Source organism: Petromyzon marinus, chromosome 43, assembly GCF_048934315.1.
Source record: "Petromyzon marinus isolate PM22_M1 ecotype Great Lakes invasive population chromosome 43, UKy_Petmar_22M1.pri1.0, whole genome shotgun sequence".
In the NCBI taxonomy this organism is placed as follows: Eukaryota; Metazoa; Chordata; class Hyperoartia; order Petromyzontiformes; family Petromyzontidae; genus Petromyzon; species Petromyzon marinus.
Window position 1 is genome coordinate 8691977 of NC_133709.1, and position 27101 is coordinate 8719077.

Consider the following 27101-nt stretch of genomic DNA (forward strand, 5'->3'; position numbering starts at 1 on the left):
TCAGATATTCGTCATTGGTGTTGGCCGTGAGCGGGAATTGAGCTGGGATCGTGGCGTTCGTAGCGCAGCTCGCTAACCGCTACACTATCGTTCCCCACACTACCACAAAAGACAAAAATCCCCCATATAGCCTTAACAGACTATAGGGGCAAGTGCTGTTAGTGAGCACCTATGAAGGCCGGAACGGTACACGAGGGGGTGGGTGGCTAGCACCACGCCCGACCGCCTTAGTCTCCCCAGTGGCAATGTTTTTATCCACCGTACCATGTACTCATTTGAGGCTGAGTCGACCTAGGGGAGGCCCAGGATCGGTTCAGATATTCGTCACTGGTGAGCGGGAATCGAACCCGGGTCGCCAGGTTCATAGCGCTGCGCGCTAACCGCTACACTACCGCTCCCCACTCCACTATTACGCACACACTACCACACACACACTACTACTACCACACACTCACGTGCACGGATCAAAACGCCACTTGAGCTTGACGAGGCGCACTTTTTTTATTCACTGCCACTTTTTATGAAGTCAACATCTGCGCACGTGTGGCAGCACCATGGCCGGGAGGAGACCGCGAGTACACTCGTCAACACGTAGACTCAAACCCAGCGCAAATGTTCGTGGCAGCCGTCAATCATCTCCACACGTGCACAGCCCCTAGTTGACATTCCATTAAAGGATGAGGGCATCTCCACCTTTTGAATGGTGAGCACATGTACAAATCGTCCATGGGTTGTTTTATATTTTTTTAAATGCCGCAATTCGGGGGTCACAATTCCATTCAGAGTTTTATTATTTTTGTGTCTTGTCTATACTGGCTGTCTTGTATGTTCTGTCTCATCCTTTCCTTTGGCTTAGAGGTGACATTTGCGATTTCGCGGAAATGCAACAAAGGTTGTGCACACCTTTTTGGGAACGCATCTACCGCATACAGCGAGGAAAAAACCTCTATATATTACAGCCCTTTGTCAGGGCACAGCTGCATAAAGGCCTCCTCACGCCGTGGTGGGTCATGTGGGTTGTTGGACCATACTTCACTACGCTGGTCAGTGTGGAGTTGATTGTGGGGAAGCATAGCCGTTGAAGCTTAGGAGCACAATTACAGCGTGTCGATGGAATTTGAAACACAACCGTTTGCACCTCGGATTAGCACGGTTGGCTTGGTACGATGCGAAAGGAGTTCAACATACATACGTATAGCCCCGCAGCAACATATAACAATCTGTTCTATGCATGATGGTGGTCAGCCATCCAAGCACGATCCATCCCCAAATCCAACTTAGCTTCCGAAATCTGTTGGCCACAGGCTGGAACTCCAGCATCCATCATCTATTTAGTGATGGTGGCATCCCCACATCTTGATCCAACGTCACTCCAGCATAGCCCTCAACGCGCTCACCAACCTCGACATCAGCATACAACAAACCTCGCTTATCACCTTGCCATGTGAACACAGGAAGAAGGCCCCCGTGATTTGTATGGGAGTACCGACACCACTACTTCAACAAGTATCATGAATATACAGCGGGTACGTTTTCATAGTCATGCCAAAATTTGAACATTACTGGAAAATTCCTCAATTTTGATTATGCATATAGAAGCAGTCATTTGCCTCCCTACTGGCAGCAGACCAATGCGCGTTTTCAGGCTCAGGTGCCGACTTGCCGCACAGGGACAGCTGACACTGGGGATCAGATAAAAAGTCATCGCCCGCTCTACTGGTAGCAGTGTAATGTCTAGTTTGCAGGCTCAGGTGCCGAGCCACCTTGTGCCTCACAGGGACAGCTGCCACTGAGGGTGCCCTTCCATATGTGTAGTGACATAGCGCTGACTGTTGGACAGCAGCAGCAACTACAGGTGGGCCCTTAGCGCACACACTGCTGAGCATATACGTGGGTGTGCCGGCAGAGCGGAGGAACTGGGGCAAGGGTCATGATAGACCTCGTGTGGAAGCCCCTGGAACCCTCTAGAGGGTTCGAGAAGGGAGGCGCAGCGAGGGCGGAGCCAAGTCGCGCCGAGGGGAATAAAAGCAGCGGAGAGCGAGAGCTCTGGGCTGCCGGTTCTGGGATTGGACTCGTCTCGTCGTCGTTGTCGCCCCCGTCGTTGCCGCCTTCGCCCGATCATTGCGCGGCCGGACAGTGGTCGGCTTTCCCGGTCGACGCCGTCGGTGCAACGCGGACAGGGTCGTGTTTGGGATGGGGCACGCGCCAGCGGGGTCGTGCGTGGGAGGGGGCCCGAGTGGTGGAGTGAGCTCGGCAACAACAACGAATAAAGAGGGCAGAGCGGTGCCTCCTGCGACCACCTCGTCTCCGGCTGACTGTGTGTGCGTCGCACACCACCCGCACGCACGGACGACACTACATATGTATAGAGATGAGACATGATGAAGTGGTCTGAGGCGCCCCGATGTATAGGGTGCGATCTAGCTCCATCTCTAAAACAAATCAATTGTTATAGGAATAGGTTTTACCCTTTTAACTGGCACAAAAACTGACACCTTTATTCAAGGCATCATGTTTGCAAAAACCACAACACAAGTAGTCAGAATGCAAACAAAAAAGACAACTCTGATAATATGCACTGTCCTTGAATTTGATTGGTCCACACCCGAGACAGCTTTTCTTAGAGCCTAGTCTCCATTGGTGTTGAACCAGAAGACGCCAAAAGGCGTACAACTCAAAAACAGCGCACCATCAGAGTATTGAGGGCTCGGGGTGAGCATTTACATTATGATACCTCCTTTGCCAGAAACAAGATATAGGAATAGGTTTTACCCTTTTAACTGGCACAAAAACTGACACCTTTATTCAAGGCATCATGTTTGCAAAAACCACAACACAAGCAGTCAGAATGCAAACAAAAAAGACAACTCTGATAATATGCACTGTCCTTGAATTTGATTGGTCCACACCCGAGACAGCTTTTCTTAGAGCCTAGTCTCCATTGGTGTTGGACCAGAAGACGCCAAAAGGCGTACAACTCAAAAACAGCGCACCATCAGAGTATTGAGGGCTCGGGGTGAGCATTTACATTATGAGCCCTCCTTTGCCAGAAACAAGATATAGGAATAGGTTTTACCCTTTTAACTGGCACAAAAACTGACACCTTTATTCAAGGCATCATGTTTGCAAAAACCACAACACAAGCAGTCAGAATGCAAACAAAAAAGACAACACTGATAATATGCACTGTCCTTGAATTTGATTGGTCCACACCCGAGACAGCTTTTCTTAGAGCCTAGTCTCCATTGGTGTTGGACCAGAAGACGCCAAAAGGCGTACAACTCAAAAACAGCGCACCATCAGAGTATTGAGGGCTCGGGGTGAGCATTTACATTATGAGACCTCCTTTGCCAGAAACAAGATATAGGAATAGGTTTTACCCTTTTAACTGGCACAAAAACTGACACCTTTATTCAAGGCATCATGTTTGCAAAAACCACAACACAAGCAGTCAGAATGCAAACAAAAAAGACAACTCTGATAATATGCACAAGGAGAGTGCATATTATCAGTGTTGTCTTTTTTGTTTGCATTCTGACTGCTTGTGTTGTGGTTTTTGCAAACATGATGCCTTGAATAAAGGTGTCAGTTTTTGTGCCAGTTAAAAGGGTAAAACCTATTCCTATATCTTGTTTCTGGCAAAGGAGGTCTCATAATGTAAAAAATCAATTGTTATTATGGTATCACGATATTGCTATCATCAGGACGACGGAGACGTCAGCAGAGGGCAGTGCAGAAAAAACCCATTTTATAGAATTTACATTCAAAAACACCGCCCAGCCTTTACTAAACCATACTGACCAGCGTGGTCAAGTATGGTCAAACAACCCCCACGACTTATACGGTGTGGGGAGGCCCTCATGCAGCAGTGGATTGACAAAAGCGATACATACAAGTTGAGTAGTGTACATACGCCTGTATACACGTCTAGCCAATCTCTACTGCCACCTATGGTAGCGTGTCGGTCATGGCAATCTGCTGTGGAGATTGGCCTATCATTTATGTGCGATTAAGATGGGCCGTTTCCCGAAACGTCGCCTATTAAATATTGTTTTTCATTTAAGCCTTAAATTGTAAGGCCACACACGGTGTTGTTATGTACGAATGTGTTGAGTTTTTTAACAAGTAGGAGGCTTTCGCGACCAATATCATCCATAATACAGGGTTTTTTTGGGGTTAGATCGCGTAAATATATAAATGTGTCGTTAAACCCGCAACCACCCGACACAGCCACTGAGTAAGATTTGTCACGTAAACAGAACGTGGCCAATTCGTCACTAGTAAAGCACACCGGTGTGTTGGAGAGCCAACCCACAACATTTACAATCTGTATTCTTGGGTCTTTCGGTAAAGTCACGTAGATAGGTTCAGAGAAAATAACAAAAAAAATCACCAAAAAATAACAGAAACAAAAAATAACAGAACATATCCTACGTGACTTTACCGAAAGACCCAAGAATATGAATTCCTTGCAGTCACGAAAGCTTTAAGTCAAGATTTACAATCTGATGACGACGTTTCGCCAGTAATTACAACTAGCTTCATCAGGCGACAGCCAGACTGAGTTTTTGTTGTTGTTGTTGTCAGCCGTGTCCACGTGTCTTTGCTCAAAGTGGAACGTTGAGTGCGGCGCTGAGCCGATGGTGGAGTTGCCACAGAGTATTCCTGTGTACGTTAAACTTCTTTCGCACCGCACGTAGCCAACCGCGCTAATCGGAGGTGCCGGGGAAGGACACCAACCTAAACGCAAAAATTGAGTTCTAAAGATATGGGTTCCAATCGAGATTTAAAAAAGTGCATTGCTCCAGTGGACTTCTTAATATCGGAAGAGCGTTCCAGACGGCCGCAGCAGCAGCAGCGCATCGGAAAGCGCCGCGCGATGCGGTGGTCGCCTTTGTTCGATGGCCAACCAATACAAACATACTGTACAATGTATTTGCACAGCCGTCAACCCATACGGCTTACCCCTTATTCTTGTACAGGGAAATTTAGTTTTCAGGTCCACACGGCGTACAGCCGTTTCAATGCGGGCAAAAAACATGTTTTTGTCTATTTGTTTGTGTTTCTCCCCTTGTGATGGGACTTTGTAGGATGGACGTTGAGATTTATAAGGGGCACGGGGTGACCAATAAGGTCGGAATTGGTCTGTTATAAGGTAGGAGCACTGATAATGGGTTGACAGGTATGCAGAGGTGAGTGTCGTGGTGAGTGTACTAGTGATAGTCTATTTGTTTGTGTTTCTCCCCTTGTGATGGGACTTTGTAGGATGAACCTTTGATATTTATAAAGGGCACGGGGTGACCAATAAAGTCTGAATTGGTCTGTAATAAGGTAGGGCACTCATAAGGGGTCGTTGACAACTGTGCATTCGAGGATTATTTATTCTGTACTCGAGCACGTGTTTACGTTTTACGACAGCGAGAGTCGTCACACTTTACGTGCGGCCTTACGGCTTCCCCAACACAGGCCCCCTTTCGAGCTTTACGGCGCCCGGTTACAGTAATCATTTTGCGACAGTTACGGTTGCTTTACGACTGCTTTACGGCAGCGAGTTCACGCGTGTGCCCGGCATGGCTTCCAAGGACGTGGGGAGATCCGCGCTGCGCGCTCTCAGAGACTTGCCGCGCGTCTCCCTCATCAACCTCAAGCCCAACCCCGGCTCCCGCAAGAGGGTAACGCGGCGCCACCGTCGCGGCACGCGCGGGGGACCCATGCCGACGAGAAGGAGAGCGCCTCTGCATCGACACTTTGTCACCGCTTAAGGAGTTAGGCCTCGCTCGGGACCATGGTCTCGCCTGAATTCTCTGCGGGATTCGATTAGCGGTCCCGGCAGGCGGGTGGAGAAGTTCAGGGGCGGAGGTTAGAACGTAGAGGTCATGGGATTGGGCGGTTGTGCTTTTTTGACTAAATTGAAATACCTTGCTGGCAGACTTTGCCATGCAAAGACTTTATGTACTGTCAAAGCTAATAATTTCCATAGCTAGAATAAGCCAAATTGAGTAGCACGCCATATTTTACTTATGTGCTTTTGTTGTTGACCGGCCTGAGACAATGATCTCCCTACACTTGAGAACTCTCTGTTTACTCAGAGGTGACCAAAACCCGGATTCAAAGTCATAATTTCAGCGGCGGCAACTTTTAGTGTCTGCAAAGCGGCTATTAGGACCTCGTTTGCTACTCGCGAGAGACGCCCAGACCCAGGGTCTGAACAGCCCTTACACGGCCTCTCCCGACACAGTAGTTATGAACCCCCGATGATTTTCACGACACCCAGTCTGAGGACTCGAACTGATCCATGATTTAAGGCTTCGGCATTGCCGATTCATTCATTGTCTCCCGACACGGCCATTGTGAACCCCCCCCCCCCAGCCATCTGCGTACGATGCTGAGGTATGCCGTGTTGCGTGTCGCGCAGGAAAAGCAGAGGGGCCGTGGCCGCGTTCACCAGGGAGGCAAGAGCGGCCGTGGCCACAAGGGGCAACGCCAGCGCAGCACGCGGCCGCGCCTGGGCTTCGAGGGCGGGCAGACGCCCTTCTACATCGTGGTTCCCAAGTACGGATACAACAAGGACCACAGGTACGTGGTGGGTCGCAGACCTGAGAGGGTGTTACGGTGCCTTGATCGCGCGTACATCTTTGTGTACCCACGTATGCCTACGTGTGCCTACGATAGCGTAGTGGTGGTCGTGCATTGTATATGTTTACACATATGTGTCTGTCTATGTGTATTATTGTACAGTATATCAATGCGAGTATGTATATATGTGTTAGTGTATATGTGTGTGGAGAATGGTGGCGTACAGGTAAGAGCACCGTGCAACGAGCCCAGCGACCAGGGTTTGATTGCTGTTTACACCTAACGCTAGCGATGAATATCTGAACCGTTCGTGGGCATCATGTCCGCTCATTCTTTAAATCAATACCTGGTGCAGTAAATATCAGCATTGAGGATAAAACGGCGACTGAATATGCTCCTGGCCTCACCACCCTATCGTGCACCATACCAGCTTTCTTTCGTAAGTAATCACTAACAGCACTTTCTCCAACAGTCCGCCAGGCTATAAGGTGGATCTTTCTATTTGTGTGCGCAGCCTCCGCCGCCAGTACCAGCCCCTGAGCCTGGCACGGCTGCAGTACTTAATCGACCTGGGCCGAGTCGACCCGACGCAGCCGATTGACCTCACTCAGCTCATCAACGCTCGCGGTCTCAACGTCAGCCACCAGGAGTATGGCGTCCAGCTCGTGGAAGAGGTGCGCACTCGCGCAGAGACGCTTGACGACACAGTGATGCACTATGATGCACGGGGACATGCAGCAACACACAGCGATGCACAGTCACATTGGAAAGCATGGAAATGCACAGTGATGCGCTGTTAACGATGCAGACATGCAGCATTGGACTGTATCATACAGCGATAAACGGCAATGCACAGCTTTACACTCCTGAGATAGGAGCCATACCAACCCGCCCCAGTCACTCGCCAACCCACCAATCTTCACAACCAGCCAACCATTCACCCACCCATCCACCCACTCAGTCACCCAGTCACTCCCCCATCAATCCACACATCCATGCACTCACCCTGCCCACCGTTAGGCTGTGTGGTATTGGTGTGTTGCTTGTTTCACCGCGTGTCTCCTTGTGGCTGCAGGGGGCGGACACGTTCCAGGCGAGGGTGAACATTGAGGTGCAGATGGCGAGCGAGCTCGCCATTGCCGCCATTGAGAAGAACGGCGGCGTCATCACCACTTCGTTCTACGACCCACGCAGTCTCGGTACCAGCACTGCATGGCACCGTATGCCACCACAGCACACCACACAAGGTGTATAGAATGATAAATTGAAGGTAAAATTATTCAGAGTCGTTAGTGCGTATGTGTTTGCGGTAGCATCGGTGTGGACGTCTGTGTGTGTGGGTAAGCGTCTGTGTTGTCTGTGTGTGTAGCAGTAGTGTCACGGTTAGCACGCTGCACTACAAACCCGGTGACACGGGTTCGATTCCTGCTCATGGCCACCACCAGTGACGATTATTTTAACCATTCCTGTGCCTCCGCTAGGTCGAGTCAGCCTTAAATGAGTACCTGGTGCGGTATGTAAACCTTGTCACTTGGGAGACAAAGGTGGCCGGGTGTGGTGCTGGCTACCCACTCCCTCGTATGCTATGCCGGCCTTAATAGCTACTCGCTAACAGCACTTGCCCCTACAGTATGTTTAGGCTACAAGGGGGGTATTTGTATTGTCTGTGCTATGCTACGCTTTGCTGGACAGGACAATACCGCTTAGCAACTTGCAGGCCAGCCCACTAAACAGGCACATGTACTAAAATATTAGAATTGCTCGCTGACCTTTTCACCCATTCGCTAGCCAAAACCCACCAAAACCCATGGACCCACCCACCCAAACCCACCTCTCCCCGTGAACTCATCCACTCACCCATCTTTCCTACCCGTCTTTTCGCCCACCACGCAGAGATCCTGTGCAGGCCCGTGCTTTTCTTCATGAGGGGGCAGCCCATCCCCAAGCGGATGCTGCCTCCGGAGGATCTGCTGCGAGGCTACATGAGCGGCGAGCGGCGGGGCTACCTCGCCGACCCGGCCGCCGTGGCTGAGGCGAGGCTGCTGCTTGCCCGGCGCTACGGCTACGCGCTGCCCGGCGTTTCCCCCACTGCCGCCATCGCCGCCCTCCTGGCCGCCCGCAAGGACCCGCGCCAGATCTTCTACGGGCTCGCGCCGGGCTGGGTCGTGAGCCTGACAGAGCGCGCCATCTACAAGCCCACAAAAGAAGAGCTGCTGCAGTACTATGCCTCGTGAGGGCTGGGCGTGGGGGCAGGGTAGGTGGGGGGGGGGGGGATAGAAGCCGGGGCGGTGGGGGGAGTTGTATAACAGGTCATGGTGTAGATGCAGAGCAACAGCTACAATTTCACATTCAGATGGTCAAGGCAGATAACTGCATCAGGAGCAGCGGAGAGTCTCGCTGTGACGTCTCCTTCGTATTTGTGGATCGGGAATACGTCGTTATACGTTGTATGGTACGTTCTGGATGACCACAGTTGCACACTGGAGGGTTTTGAATTTTCCATTTGTGCATCAGGTATCCGCATTACTGCCATTCTTGTGATAAAGGTAGGGGTAGACTGGTGCCTTATGGCTGTACTGCCATCTGTTCTGCCCACATGGTACCGTAGTCCTGCAGCCTGCAACACCTGTTATGAATGGTGGGCACCCTTCAAAAAACTATCCACACTCAAAGCAGCTTCGCTTTTGAGGTCCGATGAGGTCATTGGGCCCTTCTCAATCGTGACACCAGAATTGCAAATGTAAATATATGTTCTGGGTGAGAGTCTAGGATGATAACAATAAAGAAGTTTATGGGTCGACAATTTCTGAATGGGGTGAGGGGGAGGTCCTGCATTGCGCGCGTTTTGTGGGCGTGATGTCTCTATGCTGACGAGACATTCGTGTACAGTATTCGTATGAAAACAAAACGCAAAGCACTAATAAACCGGTATCTCTACACTTGAGGTGGTGTCCGTGTCATTTTAGGCCATGTGCCACCAGTTAAATATGGTATGTATGTTGAACTTCCTTTGTACCGTACGTAGCTAACCGTGCTAATAACAGGTGCCCGGGAAGGACAACAAACTAAACAAACAGCAGTTCTAAATAAATAATTTTTATCTAAATTTAAAAGTGCATAACTCCAGTAGCTTCCTAAAATCAGAAGAACGTTCCAGACGGCTGCAGAAGCGCATCTAAAAGCTCACGGATTCTGTTGGTGTGCTCATTGCCCAACGTGTTTACATTGTGGACATTCGCATTAATCGAGACTCGACTGCATGAGGCAGAGTTTCAGGATCGCTCGCGCAAAGTGGGTTTCAACTTAATGACCCTGGTAGGAATGTGGCCACATGTTGAGCCGGTAAGACCAGCGGGTCATGAACAGGAATACATTGCCAGTGTCGTCACTATTACAACCCCGGAGTGACCCGACATGGCATGGGGAGGTACTCATCCAGCAGTGGTTTAACAAAGATCTGACATTTTTTAATTAGATTTATATAACTTGGTCCGTGCAAATTTAATCTCAATCTCCGAGGAACCACGAGCTGGGATGGCAATCGCCACGCGGCAAGCCAGAGCCAACAATTTCCTCAGCTCAATAACATCAATAAATTAATCGGCGTCATAACGAATGTTGTCGACATCAAAAATAATAGAAGCCTGTACACTTATGCTTTTGTAAAATGAATGTTTATTCGGTAGGATAGTTGCAAAAGGTATGTACAATTCCTCAAGTGCAAAAGTATGTATGTATATATATTTACAAAGCAGAGCAATAAACAGTATCATCCTCCCACTGCAGAACCGAGCTCACGGCACAGACGGGCTTCCACAGGAAGCGTCGCTGAGCTTCAACAAACAACGTCACTTTACATCAGCAATGTCAACATGGGACAAAACAAAGTTCACGACCCCCTGCTGCTTACCCAATAACACGAAAGGTGGCACGAAAACAATTGATAACACTAACCCTGATCTCTAACACTGACTTTTAATACGCTAAGATGAACCATAACATTGACTAACATTTACCCTCCCATAATATCCCGATCGCCTACTCTAACACTAAATCTGAATGCTATTACTAACCACCTTACCATAACCCTGACACGAATACAAACCCTAAATCAACACTACCCAAAGTCGTAACCATAATACCATATTCCTAACCTTAAACACTGCTCATTTAAAAATAACGTAAAATGCACAGCATTACACAACACATGTACATATGCAGCAGCAGAGATTACACTCTACACTAAATATATTGCACATCAGTAACTGGCAGCTGAAACTAATGCAGCTGATAAGCCAGTATATGTCTACACACACAGCATGGTTGAGTGTGCGTTCAGTAAAATAACACGCAGGTAAGAGCCATGGGCCCAACTCTTGCTTAAAATGTTGAATTTGTATTACAATGTTCAAACGAGGCACTTGGATGGCCCTAAGCCAGTGGTGGAAAATCCACATTGCCGTGACAGGACAAGTCCATTTATAAGCCAAACAGTTGAACGAGTATATTTATTTAAAAAAGTGTTAATTTATAGTTTTTGAAACTAAATAGTCCAAATTACTTGTAGTTTAATGAAAGCAAGTCTTTACTGAGTAAAAACACATTTTCCTGAAATTGCAAAGTTTAAAAATAATCGTTATAAAATCTGCTTTTGCATTAAATTTCACGTGTGTATTTTGAGTCAATTGAATTGCACTAGTTATGCATAAATGACCTTACCTGCCTATTAATGGACAAAAACATTGTCCTTTGCATAAAAAATACAGTTTAAACAACGTGGGTATGTGCAGGTGAGTCATTCGGATGGTTGATGGGCTCTCTAGATAGGACGCCAAGACTACCATCATCACCGCCAGCCACGACCACCACCATCTCCAGCATCAGCGCCATCATCTTCACATTGGACTCCCTTGGGCTGGGATGCAGCTTTTGGGCAGCAACGTCAAACTTGGTGTCTGCGGGAGGGAGATCACGTAACACGGTTATGATACACAAAGACAAAGATCCCCCTATAAGACTTAACACACCGTTGGGGCAAGTGCTGTTAGCAAGCGCCTATGGAGGCTGGCACGACACACTAGAGGGTGGGTGGCCAACACCACACCCGGCCCCGCCTTTGTCTCTCCAGTGGCGATGTTTACACCGCACCAGGTACTCATTTGAGGCCGAGTCGACCTAAGGGAGGCCCAAGACCGATTCAGATAATCGTCACCGGTGTTGGCCGTGAGTGGGAATCGAACTCGGGTCGTCAGTTTCGTCGAGTCGTGCGCTCACACCCATGTGTACACAGGTGTTTATAATTTACTTCATTACACACACATGTACAAGTGTGCAGATGTATTCTAATGGACGGGTAATCGATCACTTGTAACAATGCCTAATATGAATTGACTTCAGATTTGCATTTGTGGCCAACTGTGCAATTAAGTTGACAATGCATTTCAATTAATTAAACACACACACACACCACGTAGAATTGCTCCCAATGCATACACAAGACACAAAACAAAGACTCCCCGCATATCCTCCACAGGATAGAGGTAAGTGCTGTTAGGATACCAATGGAAGGCCCACGAGGTGGTGGTGTGGATAGCACCACGCCCGGCCGCTTTACATGACGCATCGGGTAGAGTACTCATTTAAAGCAGAGTTGACCCAGAGGAAGCCCAGGACTGGTTCACATAATTTAATCACCACTGCTGTATGCCGTAGTCGGGAATCGAACTCGGGTTGCAGTTTGGTTCGCAGCACAGTGGCTTGACCCCTGCACTGTCATCACCCCACACGACGAAGATCCCTCGAACTAGCCTTTAACAGGCAATACATACATAGAGTATGAATACATACATACATACACACACGATCCCCTATAACACACGTGGAGCAGCTGTGTCCCTTACTGGGCAGTGACAATGTGGGTCGTCCCGGCTGAGAAGAAGTATCTATCCCACCAGCGCTTCTCTGTGGTCGCGGAAGGGAGATCTGTGCACAGGGAAGACACGTGGGAAAGTGAGAGGGGAGTTGGAAAGTTGGTGGACCCGAGACGTGGGAATGTCTCACAGCGATGCTATTATTTCTTTGGATCTTTACTGGGGTCTGGAAACTTGCACGCACGCACGCACACATCGGCAAGCATACACATACATAACAAAGACAAAGATCCCCCGTATAGCTTGTAACAGACTGTTGGAGCAAGTGCTGTTAGTGAGCGCCTATGAAGGCAGGCAAGGCACACGACACACGAGGGGGTGGGTGGCCAACACCGCGCCCGAATGCCTTTGTCTCCCTAGTGACGATGTTTCCACACCGCACCAGGTACTCATTTGAGGCCGAGTCGACCCAGGGGAGGCCCAGGGCCGGTTCAAATATTCACCACTGTTATTAGAATCAAACTCGGGTCGCCGGGTTCATCCACACACATGCCCACATGCTCAATACACGTAGACATACATACACACACACAACAGTGACGTAAGAACTTGTTTATGAACTTTAACACAGATGTTGTAACACACTACACACACAGAGACAGACACACTGTGACGCAGTCGCGTGTTTATGGACTTTTGGACAGCCCAATCCACACGTATTGGCTTACACACACACACAGACACGTAAGCACTCGAGTGGGCCATTGTGTACCCACGTCAGGGTCCAAATTTTGGCAGATTCGAAAATTACCCCGCAAATTGCTCAATTGGGACCAAACGTAGTGATCATCGCCCGCTACTGACAGACTAATGCCCCGGGTTCCACTTGCAAATGAGACTCTTATCCTGGTCTCCCTGAGCTCTCACCCGGGCTAAAAAGTTAAACTTGAACAGCGACGCAAGCACGTGTTTATGAACTGGAACAAAGATAAATATCCCCCGTGAAGGCTGTAGGGGCAAGTGCTGTTAGCGAGCATCTATGAAGGCCGGCAGGGCAAACGAGGGGGGGGGCAGCACCACACCTGGCCGCCTTTGTCTCCCCGGTGGCAATGTTTACACATCGCACCAGGTACTCATTTTGAGACCGAGTCGACATAGGGGAGGCCAAGGATCGATTCAGATCATCTTCGCTGGTCTTGACCGTGAGCGGGCATCAAACTCGGATCACCAGCGTCCGTAGCACAGTTGCGCTAAACGGTACACCGCCTTCATTAATTAGGTGGTCGCTAAGAGCACTTGCCCCAACAGGCTGTTCAGGCTATACGGGGGATCTTTGTTTTTGTTTGTCGTTTCTGTGTATGTGTGTCTGCCGGCTGATGTAGGGGGGGTGGTGTAGGGGGATGTACCTGGGGTTGGCGGAGGAGGAAATCGCTCTGAAGGGCCCTGGTCCCAAGACCCAGCGGAGGAGGAGCTCGCATCAGATCCGGCTCGTACTGGGGTCACGGAGAGGAAAGATAAAAAAAAGAAGGGGAATTAGCAAAGATCAATACAAAGACAAAGATCTCCCACGTCGTAGCCTACGTAGACGTCTGGGGAGAGTGCTGCTGTTACAGAGCTCCTGTGAAGGCTGGCACGGTGCAGGAGTAGGTGCGGAATGGCAAGCACTTTCACAATAATAATTACCAATAATACAATTGTAATAATTGATCATCATTAGACCTCCTTTGCCAGTACCAAAATGTAATAATAGGGTTTTTCCCCTTTTTTTCTGGCAACAAAACTGAAACCGTATTTTACAAGGATCCGTGTCTGCATTAACCACAATACCTGCAGTCAAAATAAAAAGGTTTCAGTTTTGTTGCCAGAAAAAAGGGGGAAAACCCTATTATTACATTTTGGTACTGGCAAAGGAGGTCTAATGATGTAGATGCTCACCCCGAGCCCTCATTACTTTGATAGTGCATTGTCTTTGAGTTGTACGCCTTTTGGCGTCATCTGGTCGAGCACCAATTGGGTCGAGGCTCAAAGAAAGCCGTCCCTTGGTGTGGACCAATCAGTTTCAAGGACAATGCATATATTATCATAGTATGTTTTTTGTTTGCATTTTGACTGCAGGTATTGTGGTTAATGCAGACATGAATCCTTGTAAAAAGGTTTCAGTTTTGTTGCCAGAAAAAAGGGGAAAAACCCTATTATTATTATTGTAATAATTGACTCACGTATTATTATTTCATAAATAAAACATCTCAATACCGTAGTTCTTAACACTGCCTTACAACTAAACACATAGAATAGGATGATTTTTTGGGCATTCACCATTCTTGCTTCTTTGCCGTACTCTATATTCGTATATACAGGCCAGAGACAAAGATCTGCTGTAAAGAGTTGGGGCAAGTGCTGTTGGCGAGCACCTATTGCGGTGGGAATGACGGTGTGGCGAAATAATGTCTAAGTAACATTAACGTCTAATGATCATACGTATCATCGTATATATAAACACACACACACATACCATCGTATGATGATGGTGATCATGAGAGATGGCAAAGGTTTGGGAAGGCTTTCATCCAGCAGTGGATTAAGCATGTTTACGATGTTACTCACTTCTGTAGAACTCTCTGCGAGCCAGGAGGGAGTTCGCGGATGGGATTGAAGCCATCGCTCTGGGACTTTTGACTCTGTGACATAAAAGAACAACAGCAGCACACGGATTTAAACATCAACAAAAATATAAAGGTTCCCGGGGTAGCCTTAAACAGGCTATTGTGGCAAGTGCTGATGGGCATGGGTGGCTTGCACCACGCCCCATCATCAACCATTGCCTCTTTATTTGAGGTTTTTTTTTTACCACGCAGCACCAGCAACTTCCAGTACAGATTCACATATCACGCGACCAGAAAAAGACACTAACACACATACAAAGACCCCCCGTATAGCTTTAACAGAAGGTTGAGACAAGTGCTCGCTATTAGCGCCTATGAAGGCCGGTTCGGCACAGCACCACGCCCGGCCGCCTTTGTCTCCCCCGTGGCGATATTTACTGCACACCGCACCATTTACCCATTTGAGACCGAGTCGACCTCTGTAAAAATGTTTAAAGTATACACACACACGTTGACATAAACACACACACATACATTAACACACGGAACTTACCAGGCTAGTACGGTATCGGACCACGTGTTTGTGCGTGTGAGTGAATGCGTGTTAATGTTTTGCAATTTTCATTTATTTGGTATAGCCCTGTGAGCCATTCGGCTCTTGAATCGGGTGCAACCGCAACAAACAAAAAACAAAAACATGATCAAGAAAACATCTTAAAGTGACTGTGACTGTGCAAACAGAAAATCCAGGAAAAAACAGCAAAATATTCCTGAAAAAGCATCGTACACCAACGCTGTGTGCAAAAATCCCAGTGGGATGCAAGTCAGACAACAACCACAACACAACTTAGTTTAAGGCCATCATTCTAAGTCCGTATTACAATAAACAAACATTGCCAAACCAAAAAAACTTTTCGAAATCACCAAAATAATGTGCGGGGAGCGGTAGTGTAGCGGTTAGCGCTGTGCTGCGCTACGAACCCGGCTACTCGAGTTCGATTCCCGCTCACGGCCAACACCAAGTGACAATTTTCTGAACCGGCCCTGGGCCTCCCTTAGGTCGACTCGGCCTCAAATGAGTACCTGGGTGCGGTGTGTGAACATCGCTTCCGGGGGAGACAAAGGCGGTCGGGCGTGGTTCCTAGTCATGCACTCCATGGTGTGCCGTAACGGCCTTCATTAGGTGCTCGCTAACGTCACTTGTCCCAACAGTCTGTTAAGGCTATACGAGGGACCTTTGTCTTTGTGAGTGTGAATGATGCTGCATGCGCGTGTGTGTGAATTAGTGCGTGTCGGTCGGTAAGTATAGTATCTGTGTGTTCATGATAAAACAAAAACACGCACAAACAACACACACGCGACACACTAAAAACGTACACTCCTAAGATAACAATCAAAACACACTCACTGAAAAAGATATCAGAGTTAAGCTGGATGAACTACACTTGCCATGAAGAAGCTATTTTAAACACACGCGTTCCAGCCTAACGTTGGAGGTAAGAATCAGAATCTGTATTTATCCTGGAGAAATCCGAAGACCTATGAAGCTCTTTTGGGGGCGGGTCAGACACACAAAACACACAAAGGAAAGCAAATCGCACAAAATAAATATCGCACGCCATGTAAACACACACACACATATATATAAACACTCGACCACACACCCTCACCTCGTCAAGTCCACAATGCACACAACGAGAGACGATCAAGAGAGAGCGAGAGTAATTGGACTCACCGGCTCTAGGTAAGTGGGTGTCTGTGTGTTGATGTCGGACCGGTCGGCTGCGTTCAGTGCGTGCGAGTTCGTGCCACTACCGCCACTCTTATACCCGGAGCACGGGAATCTGACACCGCCCAATTCATTCACTTCCCCCACCCGCCACTCTCCACCCTCCATCTCCCACTCCCACTCTAGCTCACTCCTCGCCTCCTTCCTTCCTTCCCCGCCTACCCCGTCGCTGCATCCTTCCCACTCCTTCATTCATCCCCCTCCTCCTCTTCCGACCCCAATTCTTAATTCGCACGTCTTCCTTCCTCCATGCCCTCCCGCACCTCCTGATTAGCACGGTTTGGCTACGTGCGGTGCGAAAGAAGTTCAACATGCACGCGGATAAAGCCACTTTACTACACTCAACCCCAGCTACGTCAAACACCACCCCCCAAAGACAAAGGTTCTCCCGTGTAGCCTTAACAGACTGCAGGGGCAAATGCTGTTAGCGAACCGCAACTATGAAGGCCAGAATGGAACACGAGGGGGTCCAGCACCAGGTCCACCACACACTCACCCGGCCACATCACTCACTACCCACCACACACTCAACCGGCCACATCACTCACACCACTCACCACACTCACCCAACCACATCACTCATCACCCACCACACACTCAAGTCAGCCACATCACTCACCACCCACCACACACTCACCCAACCACATCACCCACCACTCACCCAACCACAACACCCACCACTCACCCAACCACACCACTCACCACTCACTCAACCACACCACCCACCACTCACTCAACCACACCACCCACCACTCACTCATCCAACCACAACACCCACCACTCACCCAACCACACCACCCACCACTCACTCAACCACACCACCCACCACTCACCCAACCACACCACCCACCACTCACTCATCCAACCACAACACCCACCACTCACCCAACCACACCACCCACCACTCAAGCAACCACAACACCCACCACTCACTCAACCACACCACCCACCACTCACCCAACCACAACACCCACCACTCACCCAACCACACCACCCACCACTCACCCAACCACACCACCCACCACTCACCCAACCACACCACCCACCACTCACCCAACCACACCACCCACCACTCACCCAACCACAACACCCACCACTCACTCAACCACACCACCCACCACTCACCCAACCACAACACCCACCACTCACCAAACCACAACACCCATCACTCACCCAACCACACCACCCACCACTCACTCACCCAACCACACCACCCACCACTCACTCAACCACACCACCCACCACTCACCCAACCACACCACCCACCACTCACTCAACCACACCACCCACCACTCACCCAAACCACACCACCCACCACTCACCCAACCACACCACCCACCACTCACTCACCCAACCACACCACCCACCACTCACTCAACCACACCACCCACCACTCACCCAACCACACCACCCACCACTCACTCAACCACACCACTCACCCAACCACAACACCCAGCACTCAGTCATCCCACGAGCTGGATGCTCTCCCCCCCCGAATTGGCTCCCCTCCCGTGCAGGTGGGGAGAGAGGCGAAGGGATGAGGGGTGAGGCGCGGGGTGAGGGGACACGAAGAGTTGGCGGTGCATGAGGGGGTGGGTGAGGCGAATGGGTGAGGAGGTTATGGGGATATACGAGGTGAAGGGGGGTGAGTGAAGAGGTGAGGGATATGTAGCTAGGGGGTAAGCGAGTGGGTGGGGTGAGGAGGGGGGGTGTGGAAGGGTGAGAATGACGGCGAGGGGAGGAGGCTATGGGGCTATTTGAGGTCAAGGGGGTGAGTAGAGGGGTGAGGGGGATTTGGATGGGGGGGGGAGGGGTGAGGGGAGGGGCGAGGAGAAGGAAGTGTGACGAAGCGAGTTAGGGGACAGGTGGGGGTGAGGGGGGGGTGAGGGGGAGTGGGTGAGGGGAGGGGGAGTGGGTGAGGTGTTGGTGTGCGGTGAGGGGAGGGGTGAGGGGGAGTGGGTGAGGGGAGGGGTGAGGGGGAGTGGGTGAGGGGAGGGGTGAGGGGGAGTGGGTGAGGTGTTGGTGTGCGGTGAGGGGGAGTGGGTGAGGGGAGGGGGAGTGGGTGAGGGGAGGGGTGAGGGGGAGTGGGTGAGGGGAGGGGTGAGGGGGAGTGGGTGAGGGGAGGGGGAGTGGGTGAGGGGAGTGGGTGAGGGGGAGTGGGTGAGGGGAGGGGGAGTGGGTGAGGTGTTGGTGTGCGGTGAGGGGAGGGGTGAGGGGAGGGGGAGTGGGTGAGGGGAGGGGTGAGGGGGAGTGGGTGAGGGGAGGGGTGAGGGGGAGTGGGTGAGGTGTTGGTGTGCGGTGAGGGGAGGGGTGAGGGGAGGGGAAGAGGTGAGGGGAGGTGAGTGGGTGAGGTGAGGGGTGAGGGGAGGGGTGAGGGGAGGGGTGAGGGGAGGGTGAGGGGGGTGGGTGAGGGGGGGTGGGTGAGGGGAGGGGTGAGGGGGAGTGGGTGAGGGGAGGGGGGAGTGGGTGAGGGGGAGTGGGTGAGGTGTTGGTGTGCGGTGAGGGGTGGGGTGAGGGGAGGGGGAGTGGGTGAGGGGAGGGGGGAGTGGGTGAGGGGGAGTGGGTGAGGGGAGGGGTGAGGTGTTGGTGTGCGGTGAGGGGTGGGGTAAGGGGAGGGGGAGTGGGTGAGGGGAGGGGGAGTGGGTGAGGGGAGGGGGAGTGGGTGAGGGGAGGGGGAGTGGGTGAGGTGTTGGTGTGCGGTGAGGGGAGTGGGTGAGGGGAGGGGGAGTGGGTGAGGGGAGGGGGAGTGGGTGAGGGGAGGGGGAGTGGGTGAGGTGTTGGTGTGCGGTGAGGGGAGTGGGTGAGGGGAGGGGGAGTGGGTGAGGGGAGGGGGAGTGGGTGAGGGGAGGGGGAGTGGGTGAGGGGAGGGGGAGTGGGTGAGGTGTTGGTGTGCGGTGAGGGGAGTGGGTGAGGGGAGGGGGAGTGGGTGAGGGGAGGGGGAGTGGGTGAGGGGAGGGGGAGTGGGTGAGGGGAGGGGGAGTGGGTGAGGTGTTGGTGTGCGGTGAGGGGAGTGGGTGAGGGGAGGGGGAGTGGGTGAGGGGAGGGGTGAGGGGGAGTGAGTGAGGGGAGGGGTGAGGGGGAGTGGGTGAGGTGTTGGTGTGCGGTGAGGGGTGGGGTGAGGGGAGGGGAAGAGGTGAGGGGAGGGGTGAGGGTGAGGGGAGGGGTGAGGGGAGGGGTGAGGGGAGGGGTAAGGGGAGGGGTGAGGGGGAGTGGGTGAGGGGAGGGGGTGAGGGGGAGTGGGTGAGGGGAGGGGGTGAGGGGAGGGGGAGTGGGTGAGGGGAGGGGCTAGGTGGTGAGGGGCTAGGGGGAGGGGCTAGGGGGTGATCACGACTGCGCCACGTGGTAGACACGCGGTGACGTCACTGCACGTAGAATCTGGCCATTGTGAGCCACGCGTGCAGGCATGGAATGCGAGTGAGTTGCTCTTCACGGCAACACAGACTAAGGGTAGTGTAATGTCTGACTACAGGTAATGAATTGTTAATAATACTGCACTGAGTAATTTATATGCCACCACTACCTCCATCACCACCAGCAGCGTCATCACCACTACCTACACCATCACCACCACCAGTATCGTCACCACTACCTACACCATCACCACTACCTACACCATCACCACTACCTACACCATCACCACCACCAGTATCGTCACCACTACCTACACCATCACCACTACCTACACCATCACCACTACCTACACCATCACCACTACCTACACCATCACCACCACCAGTATCGTCACCACTACCTACACCATCACCACTACCTACACCATCACCACTACCTACATCATCACCACCACCAGTATCGTCACCACTACCTACATCATCACCACTACCTACACCATCACCACCACCAGTATCGTCACCACTACCTACACCATCACCACTACCTACACCATCACCACTACCTACATCATCACCACCACCAGTATCGTCACCACTACCTACATCATCACCACTACCTACACCATCACCACCACCAGTATCGTCACCACTACCTACACCATCACCACTACCTACACCATCACCACTACCTACATCATCACCACCACCAGTATCGTCACCACTACCTACATCATCACCACTACCTACACCATCACCACCACCAGTATCGTCACCACTACCTACACCATCACCACCACCAGTATCGTCACCACTACCTACACCATCACCACCACCAGCATCGTCACCATTACCTACAACATCACCACCACCACCAAACATTGCCACCACTACCTCCATCACCACCAGCAGCAGCATCACCACTACCTACATCATCATCACCACCAGCAGCAGTATCACCACTACCTACATCATTATCACCACCAGCAGCAGCATCACCACTACCTACATCATCATCACCACCAGCAGCAGCATCACCACTACCTACATCATCACCACTACCTACATTATCATCACCCCCAGCAGCATCATCACCACTACCTACATCATCATCACTACCTCCATCATCAGCAGCATCATCACCACTACCTACATCATCATCACTTCCTCCATCATCATCACCGCCAGCAGCGTCATCACCACAACCTACACCATCACCACCGCGAACATCACCGTTATTAGCAGTACCTCCACCTGCATCATCACCACTACCTCCACCCCACTGGCGGACACATGCCCCCCCCCCCCCCCCACTGATCCGATCGAAATCCCCTATTTCCATCGGATCATTGGGGTTTATTAGTAATAAATCGGCATTTTGCGACCCCCACTGCCACTGTGTAGCATATTATTACGTGGCCAGGGACTCTATGAGATGATAGGAACAATAGTCTGAGTCCATAATTGGCAATAAGTAACGGCAAAGCGATTATAAGTGACTCAGAATTGTGCGCAGTTGCGTATACAGAGTCCACGACTTGCCTGAAGTCATTCACCTTCAGCTAGCGCGATGCCGATCACACCACGCGGTTCCAATTCGACACCTCGATCGAAAAACCAAGGAACAAGTCCTTACTTACTAACAACTCCTTACTTACTAACAACTCCTTACTTACTAACAACTCCTTACTTACTAACAACTCATCTATCTTTTTTTTATTGCTGGAGGGGATGCCCCCCCCCCCCACCTGAAAATCCTGGCTCCACCAGGCTCCACCACTATGACCATTAGGACGACCTCCTCCACTATCATCACTACATGAATCTTGATTTGAAGCTTTCGTGACAGCTGGATCCCGGGGTCCCGAATAAACGGAAGTGTGTTACGACCGAAACGTCGTTCTTTTATTATTTTTTTCTATCTACGTGACTTTACCGAAAGTTCCAGAGAGTATCACTACATTAATTACCACCATCACCACAACATCCAGCACCGGTATTACCATGCGCTTCTGCGGCCGTCTGGAACACTCTTCCTTCTAATATTGGGTAACTTTACCGAAAGACCCAAAGAATATGAATTTCTGCAGTCACGAAAGCTTTAAGTCAAGGAAACACATTTCTTTAGAGCTACTTTTTGTGTTCAGTTTTTGTTGTCCTTTCCACGCACCTTCCGATTAGCACGGTTGGCTACGTACTAAGTTCAACATACCCCCCCCCATCCCCCTGATGTGTTGCTAGATTCTTGGCCCTCAAATAGGATGAGAACTAGAATCACGTCTGTCTCCCTCCCTGACCTCTCCCCCACATCCTCTCCCTCCACGCATGGCTTCATTTCAGCTGGAACTGTCTGGGCCAGCAGTCGGAACGGTGGGAGGTATGGAGGGAGGGAGGTGCTGATGTCTGGAAAATATTCATGCTCCCCTCGGCCAAACGCTGCCACCACACGCAGGCAAATGTCGAGCCGCGTGGGAAGAAGGCCCTCCATCCGGCAGTGGATTTGACAAACATTGGTTTGCACGGTGTTGCCGGCATGACGCTGGCGCGTTGCTGCCGGCATGTTGCTGGTGCGTTGTTTGCGTTGACCGTACGACACCCGGCGTGTCGCTGTCAGCGCTTGTTGCGTTGCTCGTTACGACCCTGCAAACATTGGCCAGCCGTCGGTGCACATTGCCGCTGCGTTCGGCGGCACGTTTTGTTGGTGCGCCAAGCGGTGCCATTTACTCCACGCACACGGCTACAGTACCCACCCCTCCCACCACCACCACCGGGTCTCCCGTGGGTGGAGTACAACAGCAAGGGGAAGGTAGGGAGGGGTGGGATGAAGGAGGTTTAGTTGGTGGTCGATGGAGGTCGCTGGGCGGTGCGATCCGTGTTTATTTTTGGGAGTCGCTGTGAGTCAGGCATTCGGTGCGGCGGGGTTTAAATGCCACCGGCGAACCGGCGCGCACCGGATTTGAGGACGGGGAAACGTGTCTGTCTCGCTTGGGTTGGGGTTGCGGGGCTTCGGGGTGCGTCGAGAAGGCACACGCGGGGGGGACGTGCCAGGGGGACGTCTCATCCAGAGACCGAAGTATGGATGGGGGGGACGAGCGAGCGAGTGGGTTGTCTGACCAAATACAACGTGGAAACACAAAAATGCACTATGGACAACGGTCAGAGTGGTTTCTCGCTCAAATTGGCATTTGAACTTTATGGCGGGACCCCCGGGTCCCGAATAAACGGAAGTCAAAAATCGTAATGAATTCGTTTATTTTTGGCGACTCCGTCCCACCGCGCACACAAACGCAGCGAGACCCGCCTGGTCGCGGATCATTTTGTTGACTTGTCGTCCAAGCGCAACAGCGAGGACGAATGCGCAGAAGAGCTGAACAAGCGAATGCACTCCATGCTGGGGTATGGACAGGATTACAACAAGTCTTATCCAAAAGCTGCTCAAACTGCCTACACGACTGAAGTCCTTTATTTGTCATAACGGTATGCATAATACAGTGAAACTGTTATCTTATCTTCATTATTATTTGTGACTTATCAATGTCTGCAGCCAGGATTAATCGATGACAATCCTATTACAGTGAGAGAAAAAAGTATTTGATCCCCTGTTGATTTTGTACGTTTGCCCACTGACAAAGAAATAATCAGTCTATAATTTTAATGGTAGGTTTATTTGAAGTGAGAGGCATAATAACAACAACAAAATCCAGAAAAACGCATGTCAAAAATGTTATAAATTATTTGCATTTTTACGAGGGAAATAAATATTTAACCCCTCTGCAAAACATGACTTAGTACTTGGTGGCAAAACCCTTGTTGGCAATCACAGAGGTCAGACGTTTCTTGTAGTTGGCCATCAGGTTTGCACACATCTCAAGAGGGATTTTGTCCCACTCCTCTTTGCAGATCTTCTCCAAGTCATTAAGGTTTCGAGGCTGACGTTTGGCAACTCAAACCTTCAGCTCTCTCCACAGATTTTCTATGGGATTAAGGTCTGGAGACTGGTTAGGCCACTCCAGGACCTTAATGTGCTTTTTTTTTAGCCACTCCTTTGTTGCCTTGGCCGTGTGTTTTGGGTCATTGTCATGCTGGAATACCCATCCACGACCCATTTTCAATGCCCTGGCTGAGGGAAGGAGGTTCTCACCCAAGATTTGACGGTACATGGCCCTGTCCATCGTCACTTGGATGCGGTGAAGTTGTCCTGTCCCCTTAGCAGAAAAACATCCCCAAAGCATAATGTTTCCACCTCCATGTTTGACGGTGGGGATGGTGTTCTTGGGGTCATAGGCAGCATTCCTCCTCCAAACACGGCGAGTTGAGTTGACGCCAAAGAGCTCCATTTTCGTCTCATTTGACCACAACACTTTCACCCAGTTGTCCTCTGAATCAATCAGATGTTCATTGGCAAACTTCAGACGGGCATGTATATGTGCTTTCTTGAGAAGGGGGACCTTGCGGGCGCTACAGGATTTCAGTCCTTCACGACGTAGTGTGTTACCAATTGTTTTCTTGGTGACTATGGTCCCAGCTGCCTTGAGATCATTGACAAGATCCTCCCCTGTAGTTCTGGGCTGATTCCTCACCGTTCTCATGATCATTGCAACTCCACGAGATGAGATCTTGCATGGAGCTCCAGGCCGAGGGAGATTGACAGTTCTTTTATGTTTCTTCCATTTGCGAATAATCGCACCAACTGTTGTCACCTTCTCACCAAGCTGCTTGGCAATGGTCTTGTAGCCCATTCCAGCCTTGTGTAGGTCTACAATCTTGTCCCTGACATCCTTGGAGAGCTCTTTGGTCTTGGCCATGGTGGAGAGTTTGTAATCTGATTGATTGATTGCTTCTGTGGACAGGTGTCTTTTATACAGGTAACAAGCTGAGATTAGGAGCACTCCCTTTAAGAGTGTGCTCCTAATCTCAGCTCGTTACCTGTATAAAAGACACCTGGGAGCCAGAAATCTTTCTGATTGAGAGGGGGTCAAATACTTATTTCCCTCATTAAAATGCAAATCAATTTATAACATTTTTGGCATGCGTTTTTCTGGATTTTGTTTTTGTTATTCTGTCTCTCGCTGTTCAAATAAACCTACCATTAAAATTATAGACTGATCATTTCTTTGTCAGTGGGCAAACGTACAAAATCAGTAGGGGATCAAATACTTTTTTCCCTCACTGTACCTGCAGATATTCTTTGGGTCTTTCGGTAGGTTCAAATGAATAAAAATAAATATTTAAAAAACTACGACGTTTCGATCACAACACAAGCGATCGTCATCAGGAGGAAAAAAGAGGATGGGAAAGCTGCTGCATGCAGACTTTTTCAACGGTTATACTTAGCTTGACCTGTGTCGTGGTCAAATCTTGTAATCTACATTTCGTCCACTTCCCGTTGTCCAATAAATCCCTAATTTTGCACAAGTACTCAGATCCGGTGACAATGCATGCATGTATTAAAATCAGATCAGCATCAAGTAATGAATTAATTGCCTCCTTTCAAGCAATTTAATTTTTTTCATGGACGGCATATGAATTATATATTTTTGTGTCGGTGAAAAACGCCGCGGTCCCTAAACTGTGGAATCGGCTCGCACAAAAAGCAGGCGCCACGTATCTCTTGTAATCAAGATGTCGTTCACTTCCCGTTGTCCAATCGAGTTCTTTACTTTTTAGTGCACTATAAAATAAAACCGTTGTTTTAAACATTTTTAAAGGCGTTTATTTAACTTCACTTGTGTTTGTCGTGGTCAAATCTTGTAATCAAAAGTTAGTCTACTTCCCGTTGTCCAATCAATTCCAAATTGTGCACACGTACTCAGATCCGGTGACAATGCATGCCTGTATGAAAATCGGCATAAATTAATAGATTAATTGCCTCCTTTCAAGCAATTACAATTTTTGTATGGGCGGCTCATTAATTATATATTTTTGTGTAGGTCGAAAACGCCGCGGTCCCTAAACTGTGGAATCGGCTCGCACAAAAAGCAGGCGCCGCGTGTCTCAGGCGCCATCGGCGTACTTGTCGATCGTGATTTAAACCAAGTTGTATTCTTGGTTCTTTCGGTAAAGTCACGTAGAAGGGAAACAGTAAAATAATAAAAATATAAAACGAAGTTGCTAATAAAACCGTTGTTTAAAGTTTAAAATGGGTTGTGCATTTAAATAGAGGTACTGCAGGTAAGTAGTTTTCATAAAGGCATAGTTTAACAAGACAACACTTGCCACCATCCTTCAAACCCATTGGTGAAAAAGAGCAAAGTTGTTTATATTATAATGTAATGTTTACATTATAATATAATGTTTACATTATATGTTTATGCGAGAGCCGGGGGGCTTATGGGACCATCTCATCTCCTGATCAAGTCCATCCATAGGACAATATTGATTACCTCCCACACAATGGTTATTGTTTTATCAACTCCGGATTGAGGATGAGTCCCAACCAAGGTTTGAACTCGCAACCCTTCAGATTGATAGGAGCGGCTCGCTCCGACAGCCACCTGTAGGATCGCAGACAATGGACAAACAACGGGAAGAGGACGACACTGAAGAAGCGTCCCACAGCCCTACACCATATTCTCTTGATGTTCACTTTTGTTGGAAGTTTTTTCTTTAACAGGTCCCTGCAGGGTGGGCTGGTAGGAACATTGGAATTTTTTTTACACCCAACAGCACGAGATTTCACTTCGTTAAAGTATTGAAAGGGGACGGACGGACACATTAATCTATTGCAGGCTGGTACACTCAGTTTACAACTTCGTTACTACCAGTATGAACTCACGTATAAGATTTTTTTAAATCTTTCCATTTTTTTTGGGTTATTTCCAGGAGTTTCACAACTCTTGTGGAATAAAAAAAAACCCACCCAAATTGCCCGTTCAATAATTGTAAACATCATTCATTAGTATTTTAATAAAATAAA

At 49.8% G+C, this 27101-nt stretch overlaps 2 protein-coding genes across 2 annotated transcripts; one reads left to right on the forward strand and one right to left on the reverse strand.

Moving 5' to 3' along the window:
- Positions 1-5496: 5496 nt before the first annotated feature.
- MRPL15 (mitochondrial ribosomal protein L15) lies at positions 5497-9518 on the forward strand. The gene is made up of 5 exons (XM_032970394.2): positions 5497-5672; positions 6416-6576; positions 7091-7250; positions 7652-7775; positions 8470-9518. Exons 1-5 carry the CDS (start codon positions 5571-5573, stop codon positions 8808-8810), a joined length of 888 nt encoding a protein of 295 aa, XP_032826285.1. The 5' UTR covers positions 5497-5570; the 3' UTR covers positions 8811-9518.
- Positions 9519-10234: 716 nt separating this feature from the next.
- Positions 10235-16898, reverse strand: LOC116951628 (pancreatic progenitor cell differentiation and proliferation factor-like). The gene is made up of 5 exons (XM_076073797.1): positions 16785-16898; positions 15051-15124; positions 13853-13939; positions 12477-12558; positions 10235-11531 (listed from the first exon to the last, which is right to left on the reverse strand). The coding sequence occupies exons 2-5, from the start codon at positions 15103-15105 to the stop codon at positions 11519-11521; spliced, it is 237 nt and encodes a 78-aa protein (XP_075929912.1). The 5' UTR covers positions 15106-15124; positions 16785-16898; the 3' UTR covers positions 10235-11518.
- Positions 16899-27101: the final 10203 nt, after the last annotated feature.

Coding starts and splice junctions, on each gene's coding strand:
- MRPL15 (XM_032970394.2), top strand. CDS start 5,571: ATGGCTTCCAAGGACGTGGGGAGATCCGCGCTGCGCGCTCTCAGAGAC. Junction 5,673..6,415: donor ACCCCGGCTCCCGCAAGAGG/GTAACGCGGCGC, acceptor CGTGTCGCGCAG/GAAAAGCAGAGGGGCCGTGG. Junction 7,776..8,469: donor CTACGACCCACGCAGTCTCG/GTACCAGCACTG, acceptor CCCACCACGCAG/AGATCCTGTGCAGGCCCGTG.
- LOC116951628 (XM_076073797.1), bottom strand. CDS start 15,105: ATGGCTTCAATCCCATCCGCGAACTCCCTCCTGGCTCGCAGAGAGTTC. Junction 13,940..15,050: donor TCGCAGAGAGTTCTACAGAA/GTGAGTAACATC, acceptor CCGTGACCCCAG/TACGAGCCGGATCTGATGCG. Junction 12,559..13,852: donor TCCTCCTCCGCCAACCCCAG/GTACATCCCCCT, acceptor CCCTGTGCACAG/ATCTCCCTTCCGCGACCACA.